The sequence below is a fragment of the Pelodiscus sinensis genome, chromosome 1 (genome assembly GCF_049634645.1).
Source record: "Pelodiscus sinensis isolate JC-2024 chromosome 1, ASM4963464v1, whole genome shotgun sequence".
In the NCBI taxonomy this organism is placed as follows: Eukaryota; Metazoa; Chordata; order Testudines; family Trionychidae; genus Pelodiscus; species Pelodiscus sinensis.
Genome location: NC_134711.1, coordinates 107,057,347 through 107,080,272, shown reverse-complemented (window position 1 = coordinate 107,080,272; position 22,926 = coordinate 107,057,347). Strand labels below are relative to the sequence as shown.

The 22,926-nt window shown below is 43.9% G+C and overlaps 2 protein-coding genes and 1 long non-coding RNA gene across 5 annotated transcripts in view; 1 reads left to right on the top strand and 2 right to left on the bottom strand.

The window, feature by feature from the left end:
• DDX11 (DEAD/H-box helicase 11) overlaps positions 1-22,926 on the bottom strand; it is a 66,783-nt gene that overhangs the window by 42,700 nt on the left and 1,157 nt on the right. The window contains exon 1 of one of the 2 annotated variants that reach the window (XM_075940740.1): positions 21,571-21,864. The exons of the other annotated variant lie outside the window; for it this stretch is intronic. The gene's annotated coding sequence lies outside the window, so the exon portion shown is untranslated. Of the gene's footprint in view, positions 1-21,570; positions 21,865-22,926 lie in introns of those variants that run through there. 2 annotated transcript variants of the gene reach the window in all.
• LOC102456333 (uncharacterized) overlaps positions 984-22,926 on the bottom strand; it is a 37,910-nt gene continuing 15,967 nt past the window's right edge. The window contains exons 4-5 of the mRNA XM_014579703.3: positions 7,420-7,426; positions 984-4,383 (exon numbers count right to left, since the gene is read on the bottom strand). Of these exons, the coding sequence (XP_014435189.1) occupies positions 3,276-4,383; positions 7,420-7,426 (1,115 nt within the window). The 3' untranslated portion in view covers positions 984-3,275. The remainder of the gene's footprint in view (positions 4,384-7,419; positions 7,427-22,926) is intronic.
• LOC112547803 (uncharacterized) lies at positions 7,082-18,372 on the top strand. Of its 2 annotated transcripts, XR_012906874.1 has the most exons (4): positions 7,082-7,215; positions 7,914-8,129; positions 9,848-9,942; positions 14,013-14,142. It is a non-coding gene; the product is annotated as an uncharacterized LOC112547803 (long non-coding RNA). The 2 variants fall into 2 exon arrangements; XR_012906876.1 differs by lacking the exons at positions 9,848-9,942; positions 14,013-14,142 and adding an exon at positions 18,241-18,372 and having other exon boundaries at positions 7,179-7,318.

Below are 22,926 nucleotides of genomic sequence, written 5' to 3'. Positions count from 1 at the left end.
GCAGGTGGCTACTTACTGGTGTCCTGGCAGGCAATATGACAAAGCCCCAACCCTGCTGGACACTCCCTTCATGGTGCAGCTGCCCCCAGTTACACTGCAGGATAGCTCTCCCCTGGGGGCCCACTGCTCCCAGTGGCCACTCTTATATTGTGGCACTCTGAACAGCAGCCCCTCCCTTTGCATGTTATGGAAAACTGTCCTTTCCTTGGGCTTTGGACACAACCAAACCTTGACATTGCTTTAAGTTAGGGAAAGAGGAAGCTGCATATCAAATTTGGTAGTCCTAGCTCTTTCCATTTAGGAGAAATTCTTGAACAAAGAAACTCGCACACAGACAGATGAACTCTAAATATACATACAGATTTTATTAAACACCCCAGGGATGAAGCCCCAGTCCTTTGAACTCAATAGCTGCATCTAGATTGGCATGATTTTCCGGAAATGCTTTTAACGGAAAAGTTTTCCGTTAAAAGCATTTTCGGAACAGAGTGTCTAGATTGGCACGGATGCTTTTCCGCAAAAGCACTTTTTGCGGAAAAGCATCCGTGCCAATCTAGACGCGCTTTTCTGCAAAAAAGCCCCGATCGCCATTTTCGCGATCAGGGCATTTTTGCGGAAAACAAATCTGAGCGGTCTACACTGACCCTTTTGTGCAAAAGCTTTGCGCAAAAGGGACTTTTGCCTGAACAGGAGCAGAATAGTATTTCCGCAAGAAGCACTGATTTCTTACAGTAGGAAGTCAGTGCTTTTGCGGAAATTCAAGTGGCCAGTGTAGACAGCTGGCAAGTTTTTCTGGAAAAGCGGCTGATTTTCCGGAAAAACTGGCCAGTCTAGACACAGCCTACGTGAATGTTGCCAGGATTGTGCCTCAGGACTGTTTACAATTTTTAACAAACTGAAGATTGTATGTAAAGAAGAAAAAAATCTAAAAAAAAAAGAAAATCTCTTTCCATTCTACTACATTCAAGAACAGAAGATGGGACAACAGGAGAAATTAGGTTTTATTTAATATGGACACACCATTGACAATAATAAGTGCAACAATAATACTAACATACAATATGGAGAGGACGTTTTATGTAGCAATTATGCAATACTTTATATGTTAAAAATATTTTATTAGCATTAAAAAGTTAAAGAAACAAAAACACTGCATTACAAAGACGACTAGAAAACTGGAACCAGTCTCTGGCTTCCAATGGGAAATCAACATGTAAAATGGGTCTAACCAAGATTATCAAAAGCTTCTTTCATTTTGTTTCAATGAGAAAGTTACATTACTGCCTGGGTTTTGTTGGTCATCTGCTCTACATGCTAAAGGTGTTTCAATGTGAGGAGACAAATTTTAGAGAAGCTACTAGTGAGGAAAAGATGGACAACACCCTCTATGAAAGTATTTATGCAGCCATTCTCTATGGGAGCTACCTCTTCACTTTTAACTCCAGTTGTCTCCTGAATTTTACTTAAGAAGGTAAGAGTCATTTGAACTACATGTAGTCGATACTCAGAGTTACGAACAGCTCGGGAACCAAGGCTGACTGTAACTCTGAACAAAACATTATGGTTGTTCTTTCAAAAGTTTACAACTGAATATTAACTTAATACAACTTTGAAATTTTACTACATGAAGAAAAATGTTGCTTCCCCCCTTTTTAATATATGCTTAACCAGTGCTTTTTTGGTATTAAAAAAAAAAAGGTGCCAGTACTCCGGGGGGAAAGTTGTTGAGAAAGAGAGAGAGAGAAAAAAAAAAGAGCCCACTGGGGGCCGAAACACTGTCACGTCCACTTTAAGAGCCACGTGTCCCGAGCAGGCTTCCATCGGGAGTCCAGCCACCCCAGGAAAAGAAGTGCTGGTACGCCCAAGGGGAATGCAATTCATTTAAGTTATTCAGAGAAAATGGGTGCCAGGGCATACCGCCTCAAACAAAACACTGTGCTTAACACAGTATTGTACTTCTTCACCTCCGTCCCCACCCCTGTTGCTGTTTGTGTACTTCTGGTTCACAAACCAGAAGGTGTGTGGTTGACTGTTTAGTCTGTAGCTCTGAAGTTGTACTGTAAATCTCTGGGAAAGGGGAAGAAAAGAGACAGAGGTACAGCTCCAGATCTTTCAGATCAAAGAAATGGAATAGGCCAAATCCCTGGTCTAAAACTAGATGACAGTACTGATTTCTATTCAGTGAGGATAACAGTCACTATCCACAATTCAAGAAGAGATGGCATCCCCAGAACTGCTTACAATTTTTAATAAACTGAAGGTCTGGCTCAAAACCAATCTGGAAATTATCATTTTAACCTTCTTGTACTTAAATAAGATAAAAATACTTTTAAAACTCCCTTTCTATTCTGCCATATATCCCCACTCCCAATCCCCAAATTATTCAGCACTCAACACTCCATCCCTCAGATCCACATTACATCTCCTCCCCGTAATCCATGAAATCTCCAACCCTACCAGCACTCAGTTCCTCGCAAGTAATTCATCCATCCTTTCCAGTTTCCTAGCATCAGTAACCTCTCTGTGATATCAAAATTATCAGTCAACAGCCTGCTCCCTTTCCCTGTGTTTCCCATCATTCATGCACAGTTCAATTCCCCTAGTCTGCCTGAAGGGAAGAAGATATTTGAAGAGGGATCAACTATCTCCGAGGAAAAAGCCCAAACTACTGGGCTATGAAATATTCTGATGTCAGTCTCCCTCAATCTCTCATGGTGAAGCTGATCCATTTGTTCCTGGATAAGTGCTTAAACCATTAGGCTAAAAGTTATAGAGGAGGAAGCTCCTCCTGTTCTAGCAGGATTTTTAGTGTAGCCCAATCTGCGGAAGGGTACCTTCATGAATCTGGGCCTCACCTCTTTTTACATGCCCCAAATAGCCAATGTCTGTTACTATTTTGTATTCCATATGGCCACTCTAATGCTATACTATAGGGATGGCCAAATGTACTGACCCTCTGAGACGCATATGATAATCTTCGGAAGTTCGAGAGGGGGCACACCATTTGGGGCTCATGTGAGGTACCTTATAGAGCTTGAGGCTTCAACCCTGCTCCCACTAAATCCCTGAGCCCCAGCAGGTGTGTTCTGTGACGCTGAAGCCCCAAGAGCCCTCTCTCAGCTAAGCAGAAGGCCTCCTACCGCATCATTCTGCTGCAAGGCAGTCCCCACCCCAGTCTGTCAGGTGGAAAAATTGGGGATGGGGTAGCAGCAGCAAGCTTTGCAAACTGTAAAGGAGCCACACGCAGCTCATGAGCCATGGTTTGACCACCCCTGCTATACTAAATGTGAATGCAAATCAAGGTTTTTCCTACATGCAATACATTTATAGGGTTTCTTTCCTGTGTGGATTCTCAAATGCACTTTAAGTGCTGAGCTCTGTCTGAAATTTTTCCCACATTCACTACATTTATAGGGTTTTGCACCTGTGTGGATTCGGGAATGCACATCAAGGGCTGAGCTCTGTCTAAAGCTTCTCCCACATTCATCACATGTATAAGGTCTCTCTCCTCTGTGGATTCTCAGATGCACATTAAGTGCTGAGCTCCGTCTAAAGCTCTCTCCACATTCTACACATTTGTAAGGTTTTCCTTCTGTGTGAACACTCTGATGTGAAATAAGTGCGGTGCGATCATTCCGAGTTTTCCCACATTCCGAACAGCGATAGGGATTTTCTCCTGTATGGACTCGGTGATGGGTCGCAAGTGCTGAGCTCTGACTGAAACATTTATCACACACTGAACATTTGTAGGGCTTTTCTCCTGTATGGATTCTTCTGTGGGTAATAAGCGATGAGCTCTGTCGAAAGCTCTTTCCACAATCCCCGCATTTGTAAGGTTTCTCTCCTGTGTGAATTCGCTGGTGTCGAATAATGGCAGAGCTGTCACGGAACCTTTTTCCACATTCTTTACATTGATGGGGTTTCTCCCCTGTGTGGATTCTCCTGTGTATAATAAGTGATGAGCGATCACTGAAGCTTTTCTCACATCTAGCGCAACTGAAGGGCTTCTCTCCTTTGTGGCTTCTTTGGTGTACGATGAGGTGCGAATTCTGACTGAAGCTCTTCCCACATTCCTTACATTTGTAGTGTTTTTCACCGGTATGGGTTCTCTGGTGTCTGATAACATTTGATCGCTGACTGAAAGTTTTTTCACACTCATTACATTGATAAGGCTTCTCTCCTGTGTGGATTCGCTGGTGTTTAACCAGGTCTGAATTCCGAATGAAGCTTTTCAAACATTCACTACAACCAAAAGGTTTCTCTGCCACATGGATTCTCTGATGCTGAGTAAGGTAGGAGCTTCGACTGAAGCTCTTGCCACATTCAGAACACTGATAGGGTTTCTCTTCCACATGCTCTGTTTCTTGCTCAACAAGGGATGGGCTCAAAACAGAGTCATTCTCACAATCGGATGTGTTTGGTTTATCCTCAGTGTGATCATCATCTTCAGGTTTCCTGACACTTATTTTATGGGAAGGAGATTTTTTCTGTCTTTTCCCAGGAGATTTTGTGATTTCATTTTCTGACTTATCCTGATTCTCACAAGCTTCTATTTGGTCAGGACTCTGGGAAATATTCCCTTTAAATCTTCGCAACAATGCTCTACGTGTTTTCATTTTTTCAGGATCTTCCTGAAAGCGACTTCCCTTAAGTTTACTCACAACTCATCACTTGCTGGAATAGAAAGAGAAATGAGACAAGAATAATTCCCTACGCTTATTAGAGAGAGACTCAAAAACAATCCCCCCGTTCTCCCCACAAGGATTTCCCACAAATAAACCAATGTTTGTTTTACTCTATACCCCAAGCTGAACACAAGTTCAATACGCCCATGAGGATTTCAGGGTTCTGTGTGTGGTTGATACAGGGATTTAGGCAACAACATGCACTGCAACATGCCACTAACTTACAGTTTAGATGTACTCAGAGGAACAAAGTCCATCACTTGCTTTTCCTCAAAAATCCTGGTCTTGGTAGGTTTTGCAAGGGGGCAGGGGAAGAATGTGGCAACCTAGGTTTCCTTGTCGAAATTCCCACTGTAACTACTCCTCTCCCCACTAGTTTCATTCTCTATAAGTCATCAGTAGTCCTCCCCTCCTTCAGTCCTCTTCTACTTATCTGGTAGAGAACCAGAGTTCTAACAGGCTTTTTTCCCGTAGATAGACTGTATCTCTACCCTCAGTTCAGGGGCTGGACCTTCTTTCCAAATTAAAATAATTAAAAACTAATGCATTTTGTAGCAAGTTGGACCTAAAACTTGTCTGCAACACTAGCACAGCAGATTGGAAATTCTGTAACATCTTCATGTAAAAAGTCATTAGTTATTTTATGAATTAAATATGAAAATATGTAATACAATTAGTACAGTAGTTTCTTTATTATTTACATTGATAATTTCTTCTGGGAAGAAATTTTAGAACCTGGAATAAACATGTTAATTAATTGTTTCTGCTTATACAAATAGCAATGGAATAGTTAATATTGTTCACATTGAATTTATCATTCCAATTGTCAGTGTTAACAATTTCAGATGAGTGAGGCAGTTCAAACCCCTGGGCTATTGTTTCATGCTGTCAACAGACATAGGAAGACAATGCTAAATTATCTCTATTAATTTTCCAGGTTTTCTTTATGACTATCAGGGATAGAAAAATTTAAAATGAAAGTTGAAATTCTGGTGCACAGTTCTGAAGTAGGAATGGATCACAAGTCTGCAGAATAAAAATGTAAGAAAAAAATACAGGTGGAGTAAAAAAAAATTCACACACAATTTGGTTATTTCTTCTTTCCAACATTCTAATTATTAACCTTACAAAAATTAATAGAATGTAATTTAATTTTAGACAGATTATTTCTGAATGGGAAGAACCACCCCAAAATTGTGCATCAGACTGGGATCCACAAAGGTACTTAGCTACGTAAGTCCCATTTCAAGACACCGTTGCATAAGAACATAAGAATGGCCAGACTGGGTCAGACAGACCAAAGATCCATCCAGTAGCCTGTCTTCTGACAATGACCGATACCTCATGCCTCAGAGGGAATGAACAGAGCAGGGAATCATCAAGTGATCCCGCCCCTGTCACCCATTCCCAGCTTCTGACAAACAGAGGCTAGGGACACCCTTTCTACCCATTTTGGCCAATAGCCATAGCTGGAACTATCCTCCATGGAGTTATCTAATTCTTTTTGGAACCCTGTTGAAGTCCTGGTCTTCACAACATCCTCTGGCAAGGAGGTGTACAGCTTAACTGTGTGTTGTGTGAAGAAATAACTTCCTTTTGTTTGCTTTAAACCTGCTACCTATTAATTTCATTTGGTGACCCCTAGTTCTCCCACTTGGCTGTTGTCTAACCCTACAGGCACCTAAATTTGCTCAGTACTTAAGTTGCACTTGCAAGGTATGTATGAGAGCACATCCACTGTTGCCCTGCTCTTGGCATATGCCTGCCTGAGACCCAGAATGATCCATGAATGGGGAAGAGAAGCATTTCATCTGCCTATGTCATACATTGAAGCCTGAGCTAATAAATGTGCTCTGAGGATATTCAACACCTTAAAAAGCAACTATGCTGTCCACCCCCACTCCCCCTTACAATATTTAGCCCAGTGGTGAGAGCATTCGCCCAGGATGTAGGAGACCATCAGTTCAAGTCCTCTCTGCCTATTGAAGAGAGATATGAACAAATGTCTGCCACCTCTCAGGTGAGTGTCTTAAGCAAGGGGTTTCAGGATAGTCTAATGTGTATGTCTTTCAATTTCTCCTACTGAAGTTGTTCCACTTTAATTAAATAACTGACTAATTAAATATTAATTGGACTGGAGAAAAGGTTAATGACTAGAGGTAGCTAAACAGTACATGTGGGTTCTTATAAGAAATCTTACAACAACACACCAATGGCCAAATAAGCCAGTGCACAGCCCCAGGATTCGTGGAAGGATCTACACAGCATCAGAAGTCCTAAAAGATAAAGGAATGCAAGAGAGAAAAAGAGATAGGGAAAATGGTGCATTGACAAAAGGGGGCAGTGATAGAGTTTGTGATGTCACTGAGTTTGTGATGTCACCGAGTTGCTATTGTGAACTGGTCTGCAGCAATAACCCTACTCAGAGAGTTCCCCACCGTCTGCTCCTGACCCCCCCTTAGGTAAAAGCAGTAACAGAAAAAAGGAACGAAGTGAGGAATAGGCAAAGAACTCGGAAGAGCTCTCCATGGTAATTCCCCCACAGTTTCTCCTTCAAATTTCCTCCCACCTCCACCCATATACAAGAAAGATGAAATGTCAGATAGCAGCATTGGCCTGCCTGATCGTTTCTGGTGAGTAGGGAAATGTCTTATCCATCCCTGAAATTGACTTATGATGGGGGGGACTGGAGAGTCCCCATCCTTGCTCATTGCAAATCAGGTGCCTCAGACACCTCAGAACTAGGAAAGAGGTGATAGGCTACAACTGTAAATTTCCACCTTTAAATCTTCCAAGACTTCTTCAAAATGCTTTAATTTGTCCTCTTGTAGACTTTGAAGACACCTTATAGTCACAACTACAATATCCTGCAGAATTCTCTTCCCAGGGAAAGGAGAGGGGAGGTTAACAGCCCTAGAGCAGGGAGTCACAACCATCATTCTCAGGAAAGATGAAAAGACATTTCCCTTATAATTCAGAGCCCCATTCACAAGAGAAGGGGTCACTCATACAGATAGGGACCCAATCCCCAGAAGATAGGGTTCCTCTCAAAGCATCAGGTCAGGTCACCCTACAGTTCTGCACTGTGTTTTCAAGCAACTGTCATTTCCACAATTATGGACTTCATACCCAAGAGAAAGGGTATATTCTCCATCTACTGCCCAGTGATTCTTTCCCCAATGTCTGTCATTTGCAGCGTTTTACTTCCTCCTTGCTCCTCTTTTGCAGAACTCTCAATTTGGTGTTCTACTGCCCAGCCTCAGGATGAGGGTCTATTACTAACTGGAACACCACTCTCAGAGCTAGAGTACGATCAGTTCTTCAAACCTCTTCGTGCCCCTCACCGAGCCAGTGCTATCTGCCTCATTCGGGCCTTGTATGGCTGCCAGAACCCCTTGATCCAAAGACTGGACCAATACGAAAACCATGGAGTCATCCCACAAGGTAAGGCTGACCACAGCTTCCAAAAGCAGGACTAAGATCTTATCTTAGACCATCTGGCATTGGGAAGGATGAATGATAGATGATGGAAAGGAGTCTTTAAGTGCCTGAGTTTATAACAGGGAAAAAGGAAAAGAGGAAAAAGCCAGCTGCTGCTGAGGTTTATTTGTTTTCTCTCCTTCTCTCTCCCCCCGGAATAACTAGGGGAGAGTTTTGTTTTGGTAGCTCCCATTCCTGGCCAATGGGACCTGTGGGAAGCAATGTTCAAGTGCACACTGCTTCGCACAGCTCCCATTAATCAAGAACAGCGATCCACGGCCAATGGGAGCTGCAATCGCCTATAACTGCAAAGGTGCAGGTAAACAAAGCATCTTGCAGCCAGTTAGCAGCTTGTCCTTATAAACTGTGACCCAGAGTTTGAAAATCCCTGCCACAGAGAGTCAAAGTAAATGTATATGCCAAATCACAATAAATACATAAATAAATGAATTAATAAATAGACCCACGTAGGGCCCTATGATCTTTTTATTATTGTAGATTTTTTATTTACTATTTTCTGATTTTTTCCATTGTTTTAAAAATTCCATCTTTATTTTTTAATCAAAATTGTGCGATTGATTAACAATTAAGTAGCCTTACTATAAATGCATAAAAATGTTCAGGATTGGATTGCAATGGAGGTAAAACCCCTGATTTTATATATATATACACACACACACACACACACACACACACACAAAATCCTACAGTTAACCCATCTTGCAGGTACCCAATATATGGTCAAAGTAACACATTTTAAATCACTTTTTAAAGTAGAACTCTTTGAGCAAACTGACACTGCTGAACAAGAACATGTTCCCAGATCGGAGATGCACACCGCTGCATGGAAAGGACTCTTGTCTGGGAGCATGCAAGCTACCTGCACACACGAGTATGACCAAGGACAGCTGTGCATGAACCTGGTGCCTGCCCCATGGGTGGGGATGGCAGTGGTACAGCCACACTGGTGGAACAGTCCATGCAGGGCATAGGCTCCTGTGAATGGCAGCCCAACATCCTGCTGTTTGCAGCACTGCAATACCCAATACAGCCCTGCAAGTCCAAATTTTGTATCCCCACAGGAATCCACCAAAAAGAATTTGAAGAGAATTAGCAAAAGACAAAAAACTAAAAAGGACATTTTAAGTTAATCAGATTCCGTGGAATTCATTGCCATGGGATGTTGTAAAGGCAAAAAGTAAAATGGAGTTCAGAAAATAATCTGATAAATTCATGGAGGTTCAATGGCTATTAGCCAAGATGGTCACAGATACAACTCTATGCTTTGGATGTCCCTAACATTCTGAGTGCCAGATGCTCAAACCAGATCACAGGTGATGGACCATTTGATAACCCCATTCTGCTCATTCCTTTTGAAGCATCTCGTACTGGCCATTGTTGGAAGACAGGATACTGAGTTAGCTGGGCTATTGGTCTGACCCTGTATGGCTGTTCTTATGTTGTTACAATCCAATGTTGTTTTGTTCATTTTTAATCACTGCGGGTCATAAACTGTTGGGTTTTTAACCACCCACACTTTGGGAAGTGACTGGATAGCACTGAGGTTGGTCATTGTCAGATGGTGACCACCTGGCACTGTGTTTTATAATTGAGGGTTACGGGAAGTAAATTGTTCAACATGGGAGTTTTTCAATAAATTTGATTAATTATTGTCTCTCTAGGGCCTGTATGCTCAAACCTCCCAGAAATTCTCTTCTTTGCAGACTTTTGTACATTCACCTTTTATCGCTGTACTATGAAAAAGTATTTTGTTAAGGTGAGTCTGAACTGTTTCCAGATGAAATTGGTACTGAGGAATGTATTGGAAAGTGCAGACACAGGCAACAGCTGGAAGCACTCACAGAGAGTAGAAAATGGAGGATGGGGCAGATGAGAAGAAAGATAAGGAATTGTGGGAAGAACAGAACATGAAGCAGAAACTGAGATGTGTCTGTTGGGATATTAAATATTAGTTAATTGAATAGTCGATTAATCTCATGAATTCTTATCAGTTACTTGACTATCCGATAGTCATTGGGGGTGAGGCCAGCAGCCAGTGCACTCCAGCCCCACTCCCGAGAAGTCCCCTACCACTCCATGATTCTGCCTGTGTATCAGAGGCAGCTGTGTGGGGTGCCAGGCAGAAGTTGATCCATGAGGGGAGACAGTTTAAAAACCAGCTCCCCTTACTGACCAGCTGTCTGTTGCCCCCTACTGCTGCCTCAGATACAGAGGTATCAGCGCAGGGTGGCAGCAGCCCCTGCCCAGACCTGGTAAGAGCTGGAACTGAGCCGAGCTGTTTGCCTGCTTGGCTCCTAATACACATTAAATGCAGAGCTGCAGCTGGGATAGGTCCCGGACCTGGCGCGAGCCAAAACTGAGCCAGGCTGCTGGCCAGCCTGCTAAAACATTTACTGGCAGGAGGAGAGTGGGGGGAAATGTGTGTACACTATGGCATTAACCTATAAGCTTTTGCTTATCGGTTAATCGACTACACTATTACATCCCTAGTGTCTGTGCTGGCAAGTTTCTGCACAGTACAGCAGCTTTCTGTGCAGAAGTTCCCATGGCATGCACATTGCCAAGGCACTTAGGGCACAGTAACGGCACAGTTGCAGTGCACGTGAACACATCCATTGCTTTGAGCACAGTAGCTGGCTTCCAGAAAAGTCCCATAATCCCTCAACTTGACACTCCGCTCACTATTTTGAAATCCATATAAAAAATGGAAAGTAGGACAAATTACAAAGGATGAATATAGGCAAACAACACAGGAATGCAGGGGCAAAATTAGAAAGGCAAAGGCACAAAATGAGCTCAAACTAGTAACAGGAATGAAGGGAAGCAAGAAGACTTTTTATAAATACATTAGAAGCAAGAGGAAGACCAAGGACAGGGTAGGCCCGCTGGTCAGAGAGGAGGGAGAAACAGCAACAGGAAACTTGGAAATGGCAGAGATGCTTAATGACTTCTTTGTTTCGGTCTTCATCGAGAAGTCTGAAGGAATGCCTAACATAGTGAATGCTAGTGGGACGGGGGTAGGTTTAGATGATAAAATAAAAAAAGAACAAGTTAAAAATCACCTAGAAAGCCTGCAAGTCACCAGGGCCTGATGAAATACATCCTAGAATACTCAAGGAGCTGATAGAAGAGGTATCTGAGCCTCTAGCTATCATCTTTGGAAAATCATGGGAGACAGGAGAGATTCCAGAAGACTGGAAAAAGGCAAATATAGTGCTCATTTATAAAAAGGGTAATAAGAACAACCCAGGAAACTACAGACCAGTTAGTTTAACTTCTGTGCCAGGGAAGATAATGGAGCAGGTAATTAAGGAAATCGTCTGTAAACACTTGGAAGGTGGCAAGGTGATAGGGAACAGCCAGTATGGATTTGTAAAGAACAAATCATGTCAAACCAATTTGATAGCTTTCTTTGATAGGATAACTAGTCTTGTGGATAAGAGAGAAGCGGTGGATATGGTATACCTAGACTTTAGTAAGGCGTTTGATACGGTCTCACATGATATTCTTATCAATAAACTAGGCAAATACAACTTAGATGGGGCTACTATAAGGTGGGTGCATAACTGGCTGGATAACCTTACTCAGAGAGTAGTTATTAATGGTTCACAATCCTGCTGGAAAGGGATAATAAGTGGGTTCCGCAGGGGTCTGTTTTGGGACCAGCTCTCTTCAATATCTTCATCAACGATTTAGATATTGGCATAGAAAGTACGCTTATTAAGTTTGCAGATGATACCAAGCTGGGAGGGGTTGCGACTAATCTGGAGGATAGGGTCATAATTCAAAATGATCTCGACAAATTGGAGAAATGGTCTGAGGTAAACAGAATGAAGTTTAATAAAGACAAATGCAAAGTGCTCCATTTAGGAAGGAACAATAAGTTTCACACATACAGACTGTGACTGTCTAGGAAGGAGTACGGCAGAAAGGGATCCAGCGGTTATAGGGGACCACAAGCTGAATACGAGTCAGCAGTGTGAGCTGTTGCAAAAAAAGCAAACATGATTCTGGGATGCATTAACAGGTGTGTTGTGAGCAAGACATGAGAAGTCATTCTTCCGCTCTACTCTGCGCTAGTTAGGCCTCAGTTGGAGTATTGTGTCCAGTTCTGGGCACCGCATTTCAAAAAGGATGTGGAGAAATTGGAGAGGGTCCAGAGAAGAGCAACAAGAATGATTAAAGGTCTAGAGAACATGACCTATGAAGGAAGGCTGAAAGAATCGAGTTTGTTTAGTTTAGAAAGGAGACGATTGAGAGGGGACATGATAGCCATTTTCAGGTATCTAAAAGGGTGTCATAAGGAGGAGGGAGAAAACTTGTTCATCTTAGCCTCTGAGGATAGATCAAGAAGCAATGGGCTTAAACTGCAGCAAGGGAGGTTTAGGTTGGACATTAGAAAAAAGTTCCTAACCGTCAGGGTAGTCAAACACTGGAATAAATTGCCCAAGGAGGTTGTGGAATCCCCAGCTCTGGAGATATTTAAGAGTAGGTTAGATATATGTCTATCAGGGATGGTCTAGACAGTATTTGGTCCTGCCATGAGGGCAGGGGACTGGACTCGATGACCCCTCGAGGTCCCTTTCCGTCCTAGTATTCTATGATTCTATGAAATTGGCTGGCAGCTCTGAAGGCATGCGCCTTTCCCCTTTCAAAGTTCTCTTGGTAGTGCTGTGCTGTTGTGCTCCAGAACATAAAGCAAACCATCAATGTGCACTGGCAGGCAGGCAGGTGTACGGACATGCATGGGAGAGAGAGCACATCATTCAGAGAGCCAGGTGGCGGCTGTTGTCGGAGTTTTCCCCTTCCTCTGGATTAGTTGATTCCTGCTGTTATCTGAACTAACAAAACACATTCTCTGTCCCCCAAAACACAGTGTCTCCCCCATACATTCTCCCTCCTCTTTCAATTGAAAAGTAGGATGCCCATTGAACAATTAAATTGAGAAACCTGTATCATGTGATGTTGTGCCAGCTCCTTGACGCACAGCAAACCCTTCCCAAGGCACCCTGCGACCAATTACACAATGGGATAGCTGCCGCAATGCACTGCTGTCTGTGCCGCTGCAAGAGCTGCTAATGTGGATGTGCTCCATCATCGCAAAGAACACAGTGCAGACATGCAACAACTGTTTAATTCTAGCGCATTAAGAAAACGTATAACTTCTTGTGCAGAAACTTGCCAGTATAGATATACGCTAACAGAAGGAGTATGTAAGAGTATGTCTACACTACCCCCCTAGTTCGAACTAAGGGGGTATTGTAGTAATATGGAGTTGCAAATGAAGCCCGGGATTTGAATTTCCCAAGCTTCATCTGCATAAAGCCGGACGGCACCATTTTTAAATGCCGGCTAGGTCGGACCCCGTGCCGCGCGGCTACACGCGGCACGGACTAGCTAGTTCGGATTAGGAATCAAGGGGACACGGGGTCCGACCTAGCCGGCATTTAAAAATGGCGCCGGCCGGCTTTATGCAAATGAAGCCTGGGAAATTCAAATCCCGGGCTTCATTTGCAACTCCGTATGACTACATTACCCCCCCTAGTTCGAACTAGGGGGGTAGTGTAGACATACCCTAAGAGAAGGAAAGAAAGGAAAATAGGGGAAAAGCTGTAGAGAGAAATATGGTGGGTGAGAGAAGCCACAGGAAAAGGAGTCAGGGAGAGATTTTTTTGCCTTTCTGGTGCCAGTGAAAAATCTTTGTATGAAAGAAATGGGAAATGTATAACTGTGTAATACTTGGGGAGCCCACACACCTTGAGAAAAACAGGTGCAGGGTGCCTGTGTTGTCCTGCCTTCTTCTGGTATATCTCTGCTCTTCCACAGAGGGTTGTATGTCCAGAAGAGATCCACAGCATATCTGGTAGGACAAGAACCTTTAATAAAGACATCACTGTCAGTGATAGCCTTTTGCCCCCAACAAAGCCCTCTCCTCAATCTTCCACCGCCAGCACCACCACCACTACCACCGGAACCCCATCTCCTTCAGCTACAGGAACAGCTGCTGTGAAGGATATCCTCCCATCAACATCACCCCAATCCAATTCCCACACAAGAATATTCCTAATCATCTCTCAGAGCCCACTTAAGCTGAAGAGGATATTAGAAAATTCCCCCATCAATCAGATCAGAGAGAAGGCTGAGAGAGGCCAGCAGCAAGGAAAGACATCCAGCCTTGAGGAGTCCCATCTACCCACCAGTGACCTGGAAGACCTCTTCCTGCGACTACAGAACCCCGATGTGCAGCATCTGATGCAGATAATGCAAGTGCTGCTGGCCAAGCTGAAGACAGCAGGAGAGCAAGAGTTACAAGCTACTTCCCTGAAGCTGCTGACGGCACTGAACCACGCAGACATACAGCAGGAGGTTAAGCCAAAAGCCACAGAAAGAGTTCAGGAGAGAGAAAAATAGACAGCAGGGAAAGAGCAGTTATGAAGCTACCTTAGCTGGTTTACATATCAGAAGCATCTGATGTGCAAGCTTCAGTCTTAGTCGACCTTTGAGATAAAAGCATCTAACATATGGGATTTTCCCTAGAACTAACTAACTAGCAGGAGCTTGGGATACTAGATATGTGAAGTCCATTTCAGGTTTCCTGTGTTTCCCACAATTGAGGTGTGGGAATGAAGAGGGAATGTGTGGCTATTTTGTGTTTGAAGTGGGTGAATCCCATCAGCTGAAATAGGATGGTCAATGATTCAGCAGGAAAAAAGGCTTCCCTTTCGAAACACTTGTTCTAAGTGAAGGTTTCCCTCTTTCATATGAATAATTTTGCTATTGTGTCATTCTTTAAGATGGGAAGTCACCATTCCCAGAAGAAGGTAGGGGGTGGGAAAAGTGTCATACTGCCTCTCTGGATTTATATCCTGCCCTCAAAATAAATACTGTTTTGCACAGAAGAGGGGATATGTATCTGATTGAATAAATACCTTAGGAAGAAGTCAGGCCCTTCATCTGCAAGTATAGATACTTTCATTCAGAGCCAAATACACATCAGATTTTTTCTTCTCAAAAAATGAGCTAGTTCAGTTGCACAACACAATGAACAATCTAAAATCAGGAAGATCTTCCCTTCTATGGCAATTCTGTTTCAGGGCATTTCCTCTCTTAGAAGCATGGTGTCTGCATCTTGTGATCTACTTCTGGAATAGAAGGTGTAAACAACCAACGACTATTACTGATTTCAATAAGTGGTTCCCTCATCCCACGTGGGAGATAGCTATATAACCCGTCTCACAAGATCTTTTGCTACAGTGGCTGGAAATGGTACTATGTTATTTTTTATAAACAGAAGTCAGCTCTATAAATATAATTATACAAAAACATTTGCAAGTGACAGAGATGAAGCTTTTAAGGAGCCAGTTATGATTCTGCTCTGAGCTGGTGCTGTGTATACTCTGGATGTTGCTCTAAACTGGGTCAGCTGGTTATGTTTTCCAAGGAAACACATTCTATCTGGGACAGCCAAAGCATATACATACACTGGCCAATTATCCTACCCATTTCCATCACCCCTCTGTACTGAGGGCAATGGGAAGGAAGTGTAAAAGCCAGCCCTGCTAGTCAAGTAGTTGCATGAGAATCTCAGCCATGAATAAAATACATTATTTTTCTTTAATTTTAAAAATCAGATTATAGTAAGTTTTTTCTTTTTAAAACATACCTATTTAAAATTAAATCTGAATTTAATATAAAATGTATGGCTGTCAATTGATGTGTGTTAACGCCTGCGATTAATGCAGGGCAGGATTAACGGTTAATTTTTTTGACGCGTTAATCGCAGGCATTAATGCTGCTCTGCCTTTTGAAGCCCGGCTCAGGCACTTCAAAAGGGCAGCGCATTAGGAGCCTGGGATCAGCTGAAGTCCTAGCTGCATTTCAAAGGGGCAGCGCTGCACAGAGCCCAGGGTCAATTGGGGACTCCAGCTGATCCCAGGCTTCCACAGCACTGCCCCTCTGAAATTCTGCCGCAGCATTTCAAAGGGGCAGCGCATGCGATTAATTTTTTTAAATTGCTTGAAAGCCCTAAAAAAAGTGTTAAAAGTCTAAGCTTATTACCATTTCTTAAAACAATTTAATAAAAATAAATATGCTGAATCCATGAGTCTCTATTAAGAACTTTAATTTAAAGGATGCTTTTCTAGGTAAAAAAAGAATTGGAGGATTCAAATTAACTTTTGAGGCTATTCTTTATAAGTATGTCACAACACGTTATATACTGTATTAAGGGCTTGTTTTGTTTAATACAAATAAATATGCTGTATTGTATATTTAATTAAATTCCATTGTAATGCAGCTTAACATAAATCATGAGCAAAAAGTTAACCATCTAGTAGGGATGTTAACTATCAGTTAATTGACTAATCAAGTAGTCAATAGAATTTCCATTAACTATTCAATTAGTCAATGGGGGGGCAGGGCACTCCTGCTATGGCGCTACACTTTAAATGTAGTAAGAGCCCATTTGGTCCCTGGGACCGCTGCAGCTCTGCCTCCCCTGCACCACCCTGAACTGCCGCACCAGCTCCTGCTTTCCCCCCCTTACTGCCTCTGAAATGGGGCGGAGCAAGGAAATCCTATGCTTATGGGGTAGTTAGCTACTCGACTGGTCGCTTACATCCCTACCATCTAGTAAATAAGTAAAAGCATAAGTAAATAAGTAAAAGGTTTCTGGGTCATCTGGGAACATTCCATTGAGATGAATAAACTGCTTCACACCACTGCAATCCTGTGATGCTGAGAAATGCTATGCAGAGCCCTGTTACCCCTACACCTGTCCCTGAAGTGAAGTATGAAACCCAGAACCCCACTCCACTCCACTTTGCTGCCACCAACCAGTAAGTAGATCATGCATCCATCTCAGACCACACACACACACTCTTTCTCTCTCTCTCCCCTCTAGGTAACAAAAAGATGTATCAAACCTAGTGTAAAGGATCCATTTAGTTCTAAATCAATTTTGTTTAATGGCTATAAATACCAGTGAGAATAAACCTTTCTATAGAAAATAACTGAAGTACAAATGGAAAAGTTTATTAAAACCAAATACTTAAAATTGCAACTCTCCACTTAGTGATTTAAATCATCCACCCTGATCTCAGAGCCATCATATAAAGAAAGCAAGAAAAGATTTCTTGCCCTGATGGCTGTGGAGAAATGCTTGAAAATGTGACCCCAAAGATTCAAAACCAGAGAGCAAACAAAAAGATTTCAATGTTCTTTTTAAAATTCTCATGATTTTTAAGCCACTTTCATAACGTTTAAGCCAGCATTTCCCAAACTGTGGGTCCCGACCTCCCGGGGGGTTGCGAACAACTTAGAGGGGGATCGCAAACAAATTAGAGGGGGGCTGCGAGCAACTGAGAGGCTGGTTGCAGGAATGGGGAGGGGGGGTCGCGAGCAACTGAGGGGGGAGGTACCCCTGGTTTAAGCATTGGGGCTGGCAATATTGATTACAGCCGGTCCCCAAGTTGCAAATGGTCGACTTATGACCGTTCGCAGTTACGACCAAAGCTGTCATAAATGGCGGACCCCGAGTTACGAACGCAATCCGCACTTACAAAGAGCACGGTCATGTGTAACTCTATGGGGTCCGATTTACGAATGAACCAAGTTACGACCAATTGCTTGGTCCATAACCAGTTCATAATCAGGAAGAGGCTGTATATGTGCAAAGATGAAGTATAAGCACAACTCAGCAACTGCCTTTGAAGAATTTTGATGTCCCTTTACAGTGAATCCCACTGTTCTTTGGTAAATTCACTGCATTTTGTTGCCAAAAATGGGAGCAGTTGCGTGCTGAGCAGTTTTGTTCATTTGACCTGAAGTATTTTTAGTCCAAATGACTAAACCTTTTTTTAGTTTTGAAAATGCTCTAAAAATCTACATGCCTAGTGAGATTACCTCAAATACTGATAGGTCACAACTGGAGTAAAGGGTACTCTTACTTTTACAACCTCTTCCCCACAAATTAGGAGTGGATTTGAATATTTAAATTAGTCTAAAACTCACCTACATAGTGAGATTATTTTGAAAATTGATTTTTTCACAACAGGGGCTAGGAAAGACTTTGAGAAAGATGGAAGAACACCTTCTGAAAGGAATAGGCCTGCTCACATCTCCCAGAGCTATTGTGGCAGGCTGTATTCATCTCTATTCAGGGAAGGGGGTTTCTGGGTCATCTGGGAACATTCCATTGAGATGAATAAACTGCTTCACACCACTGCAATCCTGTGATGCTGAGAAATGCTATGCAGAGCCCTGTTACCCCTACACCTGTCCCTGAAGTGAAGTATGAAACCCAGAACCCCACTCCACTCCACTTTGCTGCCACCAACCAGTAAGTAGATCATGCATCCATCTCAGACCACGAGTTATCATTTCCTCACCTCAAAACCAATCAAGCTCAGGGGAACTTGGAGGGACTAGGACAGGCCTGGGCAAAATACAGCGTGTGCTGGATCCAGCTCACTAAGCCACCAGATCCAGCCCATGAATGCTGCAGGGAGTCCCAGGCAGGCTCCCAGCTTGCCTCACCCCACCCGCAGGCCACTCAGAAAAACAGCCACAGGGCAGTTTCACTTCAAAAACTGAGAGGAAGGGGGAAAAGCTTTAGGAGTTGCTCCCACCTCCAGCACAATCCCAATGGCTGACTTCAGGCCACAAACTGGCCAATAGGAGCTGCCTGTTTCAATAACAGGCAGCCACTAAGCACATGAAGCTATTCACAGAGCACATGGCTGTAGCCTGTGCTGGAGCAGAGCAGGCAGGTTGATTCAGAACTGGCTGCTGGGCTGGTAAGTCTCCTGGACAGAACCTACCTCTGGCACTCCAGCCCCTCCTTTCCCCAACCCTCTGCCCCCACACTCCACATACCTAAATCCTCTGCCCCCTCCTGCACCCATACTCCCTCCCAGATCCAGCACCCCAATTCCCTGCCCCAGATCACAGTCCCCTCCTGCTCTAGCTCACAACCCAAAGCCCTGTACCCCAATTCCCTGCCCTAGGTCACAATCCAAACTTCTGCACCCCAATCCAGTGCCCCAGGTCACAACTGCCTCATTCACCCAAACTCCCTTCCTTACCCCAAGCTCCCAACTGGCACTTAACCTCCATCCCAGACCCCATACCTCCTCCATTAATATCATGGAAGAGTGCAGCCCTCGATCACTTTCCAAATTCTTGGAGTGTCCCCCCCCCCCCATCAAAAATTATTGCCCACCCCATTCTACCCAGGAGAATGGCAGAAATGACAGGCAATAGCAGTGAGGTGTTCCCATGAAACCTACTTGTGTCTCCCCACAGATGTCCCCCAATTATGCCCCCTTTCCTCCCTCCCATCACTTCCTCAAAAAATACTGAACTGAGATTAACAGCCAGTTTTCTTTTGATTTCAAAGGGGCAGGATTTCACCACAGGCTTTCAAGTGGCTCAAAATCACTTTTAGACAGTTAAAAAATAATGGCCCAAGTTGCCTGGGGGTCTGAGCTGCACAACAGCTCCAGCTAGATACAGAATCGGTTTAAGTAAACGGATTTTTAAAATTTCTTACAGTCTGGGGGATGGAAACTTCTAGGCAGGCAAACATACAGGCGGGCCATAGAGCTGGGGATCCAACGTATTAAACAACATGAATTATCACAGTTGGTGCAGTGCACGTTTCACCACAGTTGGCCCTATCGAACATGCTTTTTTACATTCAAAATGTACAGTTGTGTCTTCACATATCCATGTCCTAACTTTTTATTTTAATAGTGATAGAAATGTAGCCGTGTTAGTCTGGGGTAGTTGAAGCAAAATGCAGGACAATGTAGCACTTTAAAGACTAACAAGATGGTTTATTAGATGATGAGCTTTCGTGGGCCAGACCCACTTCCTCAGATCAAACAGTGGAAGAAAGTAGTCACAACCATATATACCAAAGGATACAATTAAAAAAAATGAACAAATATGAAAAGGACAAATCACATTGCAGAACAGAAGGGGGATGCGGGGGGGGGGGGGTGGGAAGGGGGAGGAAGGAAGGTAAGTGTCTGTGAATTGCTGATATTAAAGGTAGGGAGAGTGGGATGTTTGTGAGTTAATGGTATCACAGGTGATAATTGGGGAAACTGTCTTGGTAATGGGTGAGAAAGTTCAAAGACTTGTTAAGTCCTTGTTGGCAAGTGTCGAATTTTAACATGAATGACAGTTCAGAGGATTCCCTTTCAAGTGCAGATGTAAAAGGTCTTTGTAGCAGAATGCAGGTGGCTAAGTCATTTAGAGAGTGTCCTTTCTGGTTAAAGTGGCAAGAAACTGTTTTCTCTTTGTGATCTTGTCTGATATCTGTTTTGTGGGCATTAATCCTTTGGCGAAGTGTCTAAGGATTAATGCCCACAAAACAGATATCAGACAAGATCACAAAGAGAAAACAGTTTCTTGCCACTTTAACCAGAAAGGACACTCTCTAAATGACTTAGCCACCTGCATTCTGCTACAAAGACCTTTTACATCTGCACTTGAAAGGGAATCCTCTGAACTGTCATTCATGTTAAAATTCGACACTTGCCAACAAGGACTTAACAAGTCTTTGAACTTTCTCACCCATTACCAAGACAGTTTCCCCAATTATCACCTGTGATACCATTAACTCACAAACATCCCACTCTCCCTACCTTTAATATCAGCAATTCACAGACACTTACCTTCCTTCCTCCCCCTTCCCACCTCCCCGCATCCCCCTTCTGTTCTGCAATGTGATTTGTCCTTTTCATATTTGTTCATTTTTTTTAATTGTATCCTTTGGTATATATGGTTGTGACTATTTTCTTCCACTATTTGATCTGAGGAAGTGGGTCTGGCCCACGAAAGCTCATCATCTAATAAACCATCTTGTTAGTCTTTAAAGTGCTACATTGTCCTGCATTTTGCTTTTTATTTTAAAGCATTCTGAATCCATCCCCATCACGTTGAACTGGTTAGTTTCGCCTTTGCTGCTGCTGTATTTGTTTGCTATTCATAAACCTCCAATACACCCCCCTGCTGTATTTCCCCTAGGTCAGGGTCCCCTTAACCACGGCCCTTTTCCCCATTTCCCTGAACCCCTGATAAAAACACCTCCCTCGACACCCACTCCCGCCTTAACCCATCTGCTAACACCTCGGCCAGTGCCCCCGCCCCAATGTCGCTAAACTTCCTTCCACTTTCTCCTGCAGCTGGGCTGGCGGGCAGGGAGCCTGGGGACCCTTTTCGCCTTTCTCTGAGCCGGGGCTCCTGGTTCGCTTCCCCCTTTGTTGCAGGCTGGTCTCAGGGGCACCGATTTTCTTTTGCTCTCGCCCCCCCCGGGCTGCCGAGGCTCTTCCCGCACCCCTCAGGCCAGACCTCCCCCCCACACACACACACTCACTCACCGCCGGGCGGGCCCGAGTTAGCCCCTTCCTAGGAGCACGCCAGCGGGCCCCACGTGCGCGCCCCGGCTCTGAGCTGGCGGCCTGACAGCGGGGAAGGGAAGAGGAAAAGCTTCACTCTGCAGCTCCCCTCCCCCTTCGCAGGACTTTGCAGTCCTCTCTGCCAGCTGGAGGCTGCGCCCGCTCTATGGTTTTAATCCTTCGCTGCCCAGAGCGGAGCCGAGCTCGTTTCTTTGCCTGTCCTCCGGGCTAAGCTCTCGCTGGGTAACCCCGGGACCTCCCCGCGCAAACCCCACACGCGGCCGCTAGCTCAGTCCCCCTCCCCGCCACCCACATGGATCTGCCACTGCAGCAAGGAGACAGGGTTAGCAGCTGCTTGGAGAACCAGCCACGAACTCCAGGAGAGTGGGAGCAGCACGGACCCTCAAACTTTAATGACAAACTCCCCCCCCCCTCCCCCCATGCTCATCAGTGTCTCCTTTAGCCCTCGGGAGCACCTGAAATTGTAATAAACTCTCAGTTTTGGAGAGATTCTGGCAGCTGGAGAGAAATTAGTGCTCAATCCCAGCAATGACTTCTGGAGCAACGTCTCCTCTCTCGTCAGCGTCAAAGCTCTAGCTGCTCTACACAGCTTTACTGTCCCCTCCTTTTTATTGCTGAAAATTGCTTATCTCCCCAAGAACAGACAGGCTATAGAAATAACCATTTACACTCAGTCTAGCTAGTTACCCGGACTCCACTACTGTTTTTTTTAGCAAACTGGCTCTCGTTCAGGTGCCCAGATTACCAACACCTCTCCAGTGCAGTGCAGGTATATAATCAAGGAGGCCCGCACACATAATTCATGTCGCCAAATACAGGTCACACACTGCATTCCACAGATAGACGTTGGCAAGAAGAGAGGTGCAGATTTGATCACAATCCCTTGAAACCAGGTTTCATCTCAAAATCTCAGTTAAAGCGTTTTCCCCTTAGGCAAACCCCGTCAAGAGGCTGCTTAGAGCAGTGGTGCTCAACCACAGATACAAGTATCCCTGGGAGTACAGAGAGGTCTTCCAAGAGATACATCAGCTCAGCTAGATATTTGCCTAGTTTTAAAGCAGGCTACAAAGAAGCACTAGCAAAATCAGTACAAACTAGTATTTCATAGAGACTGGTTTATACAGCTCCAGATATTGCGCACTGACGTGGAAGTACAGTGTATTCCAATGGAGTTCTAATTATCTGTCAACATGAGAAAGTAAGCAATTTGCCAGTAGCAGGCAGTATGCTGTGCACTTGTATGTTTATGCCTGGTTTTGTAAGAAAGCAAGTTTTTAAGCGAGGTGAAAGGGGGGAGGAGGAGTGGACAAGAT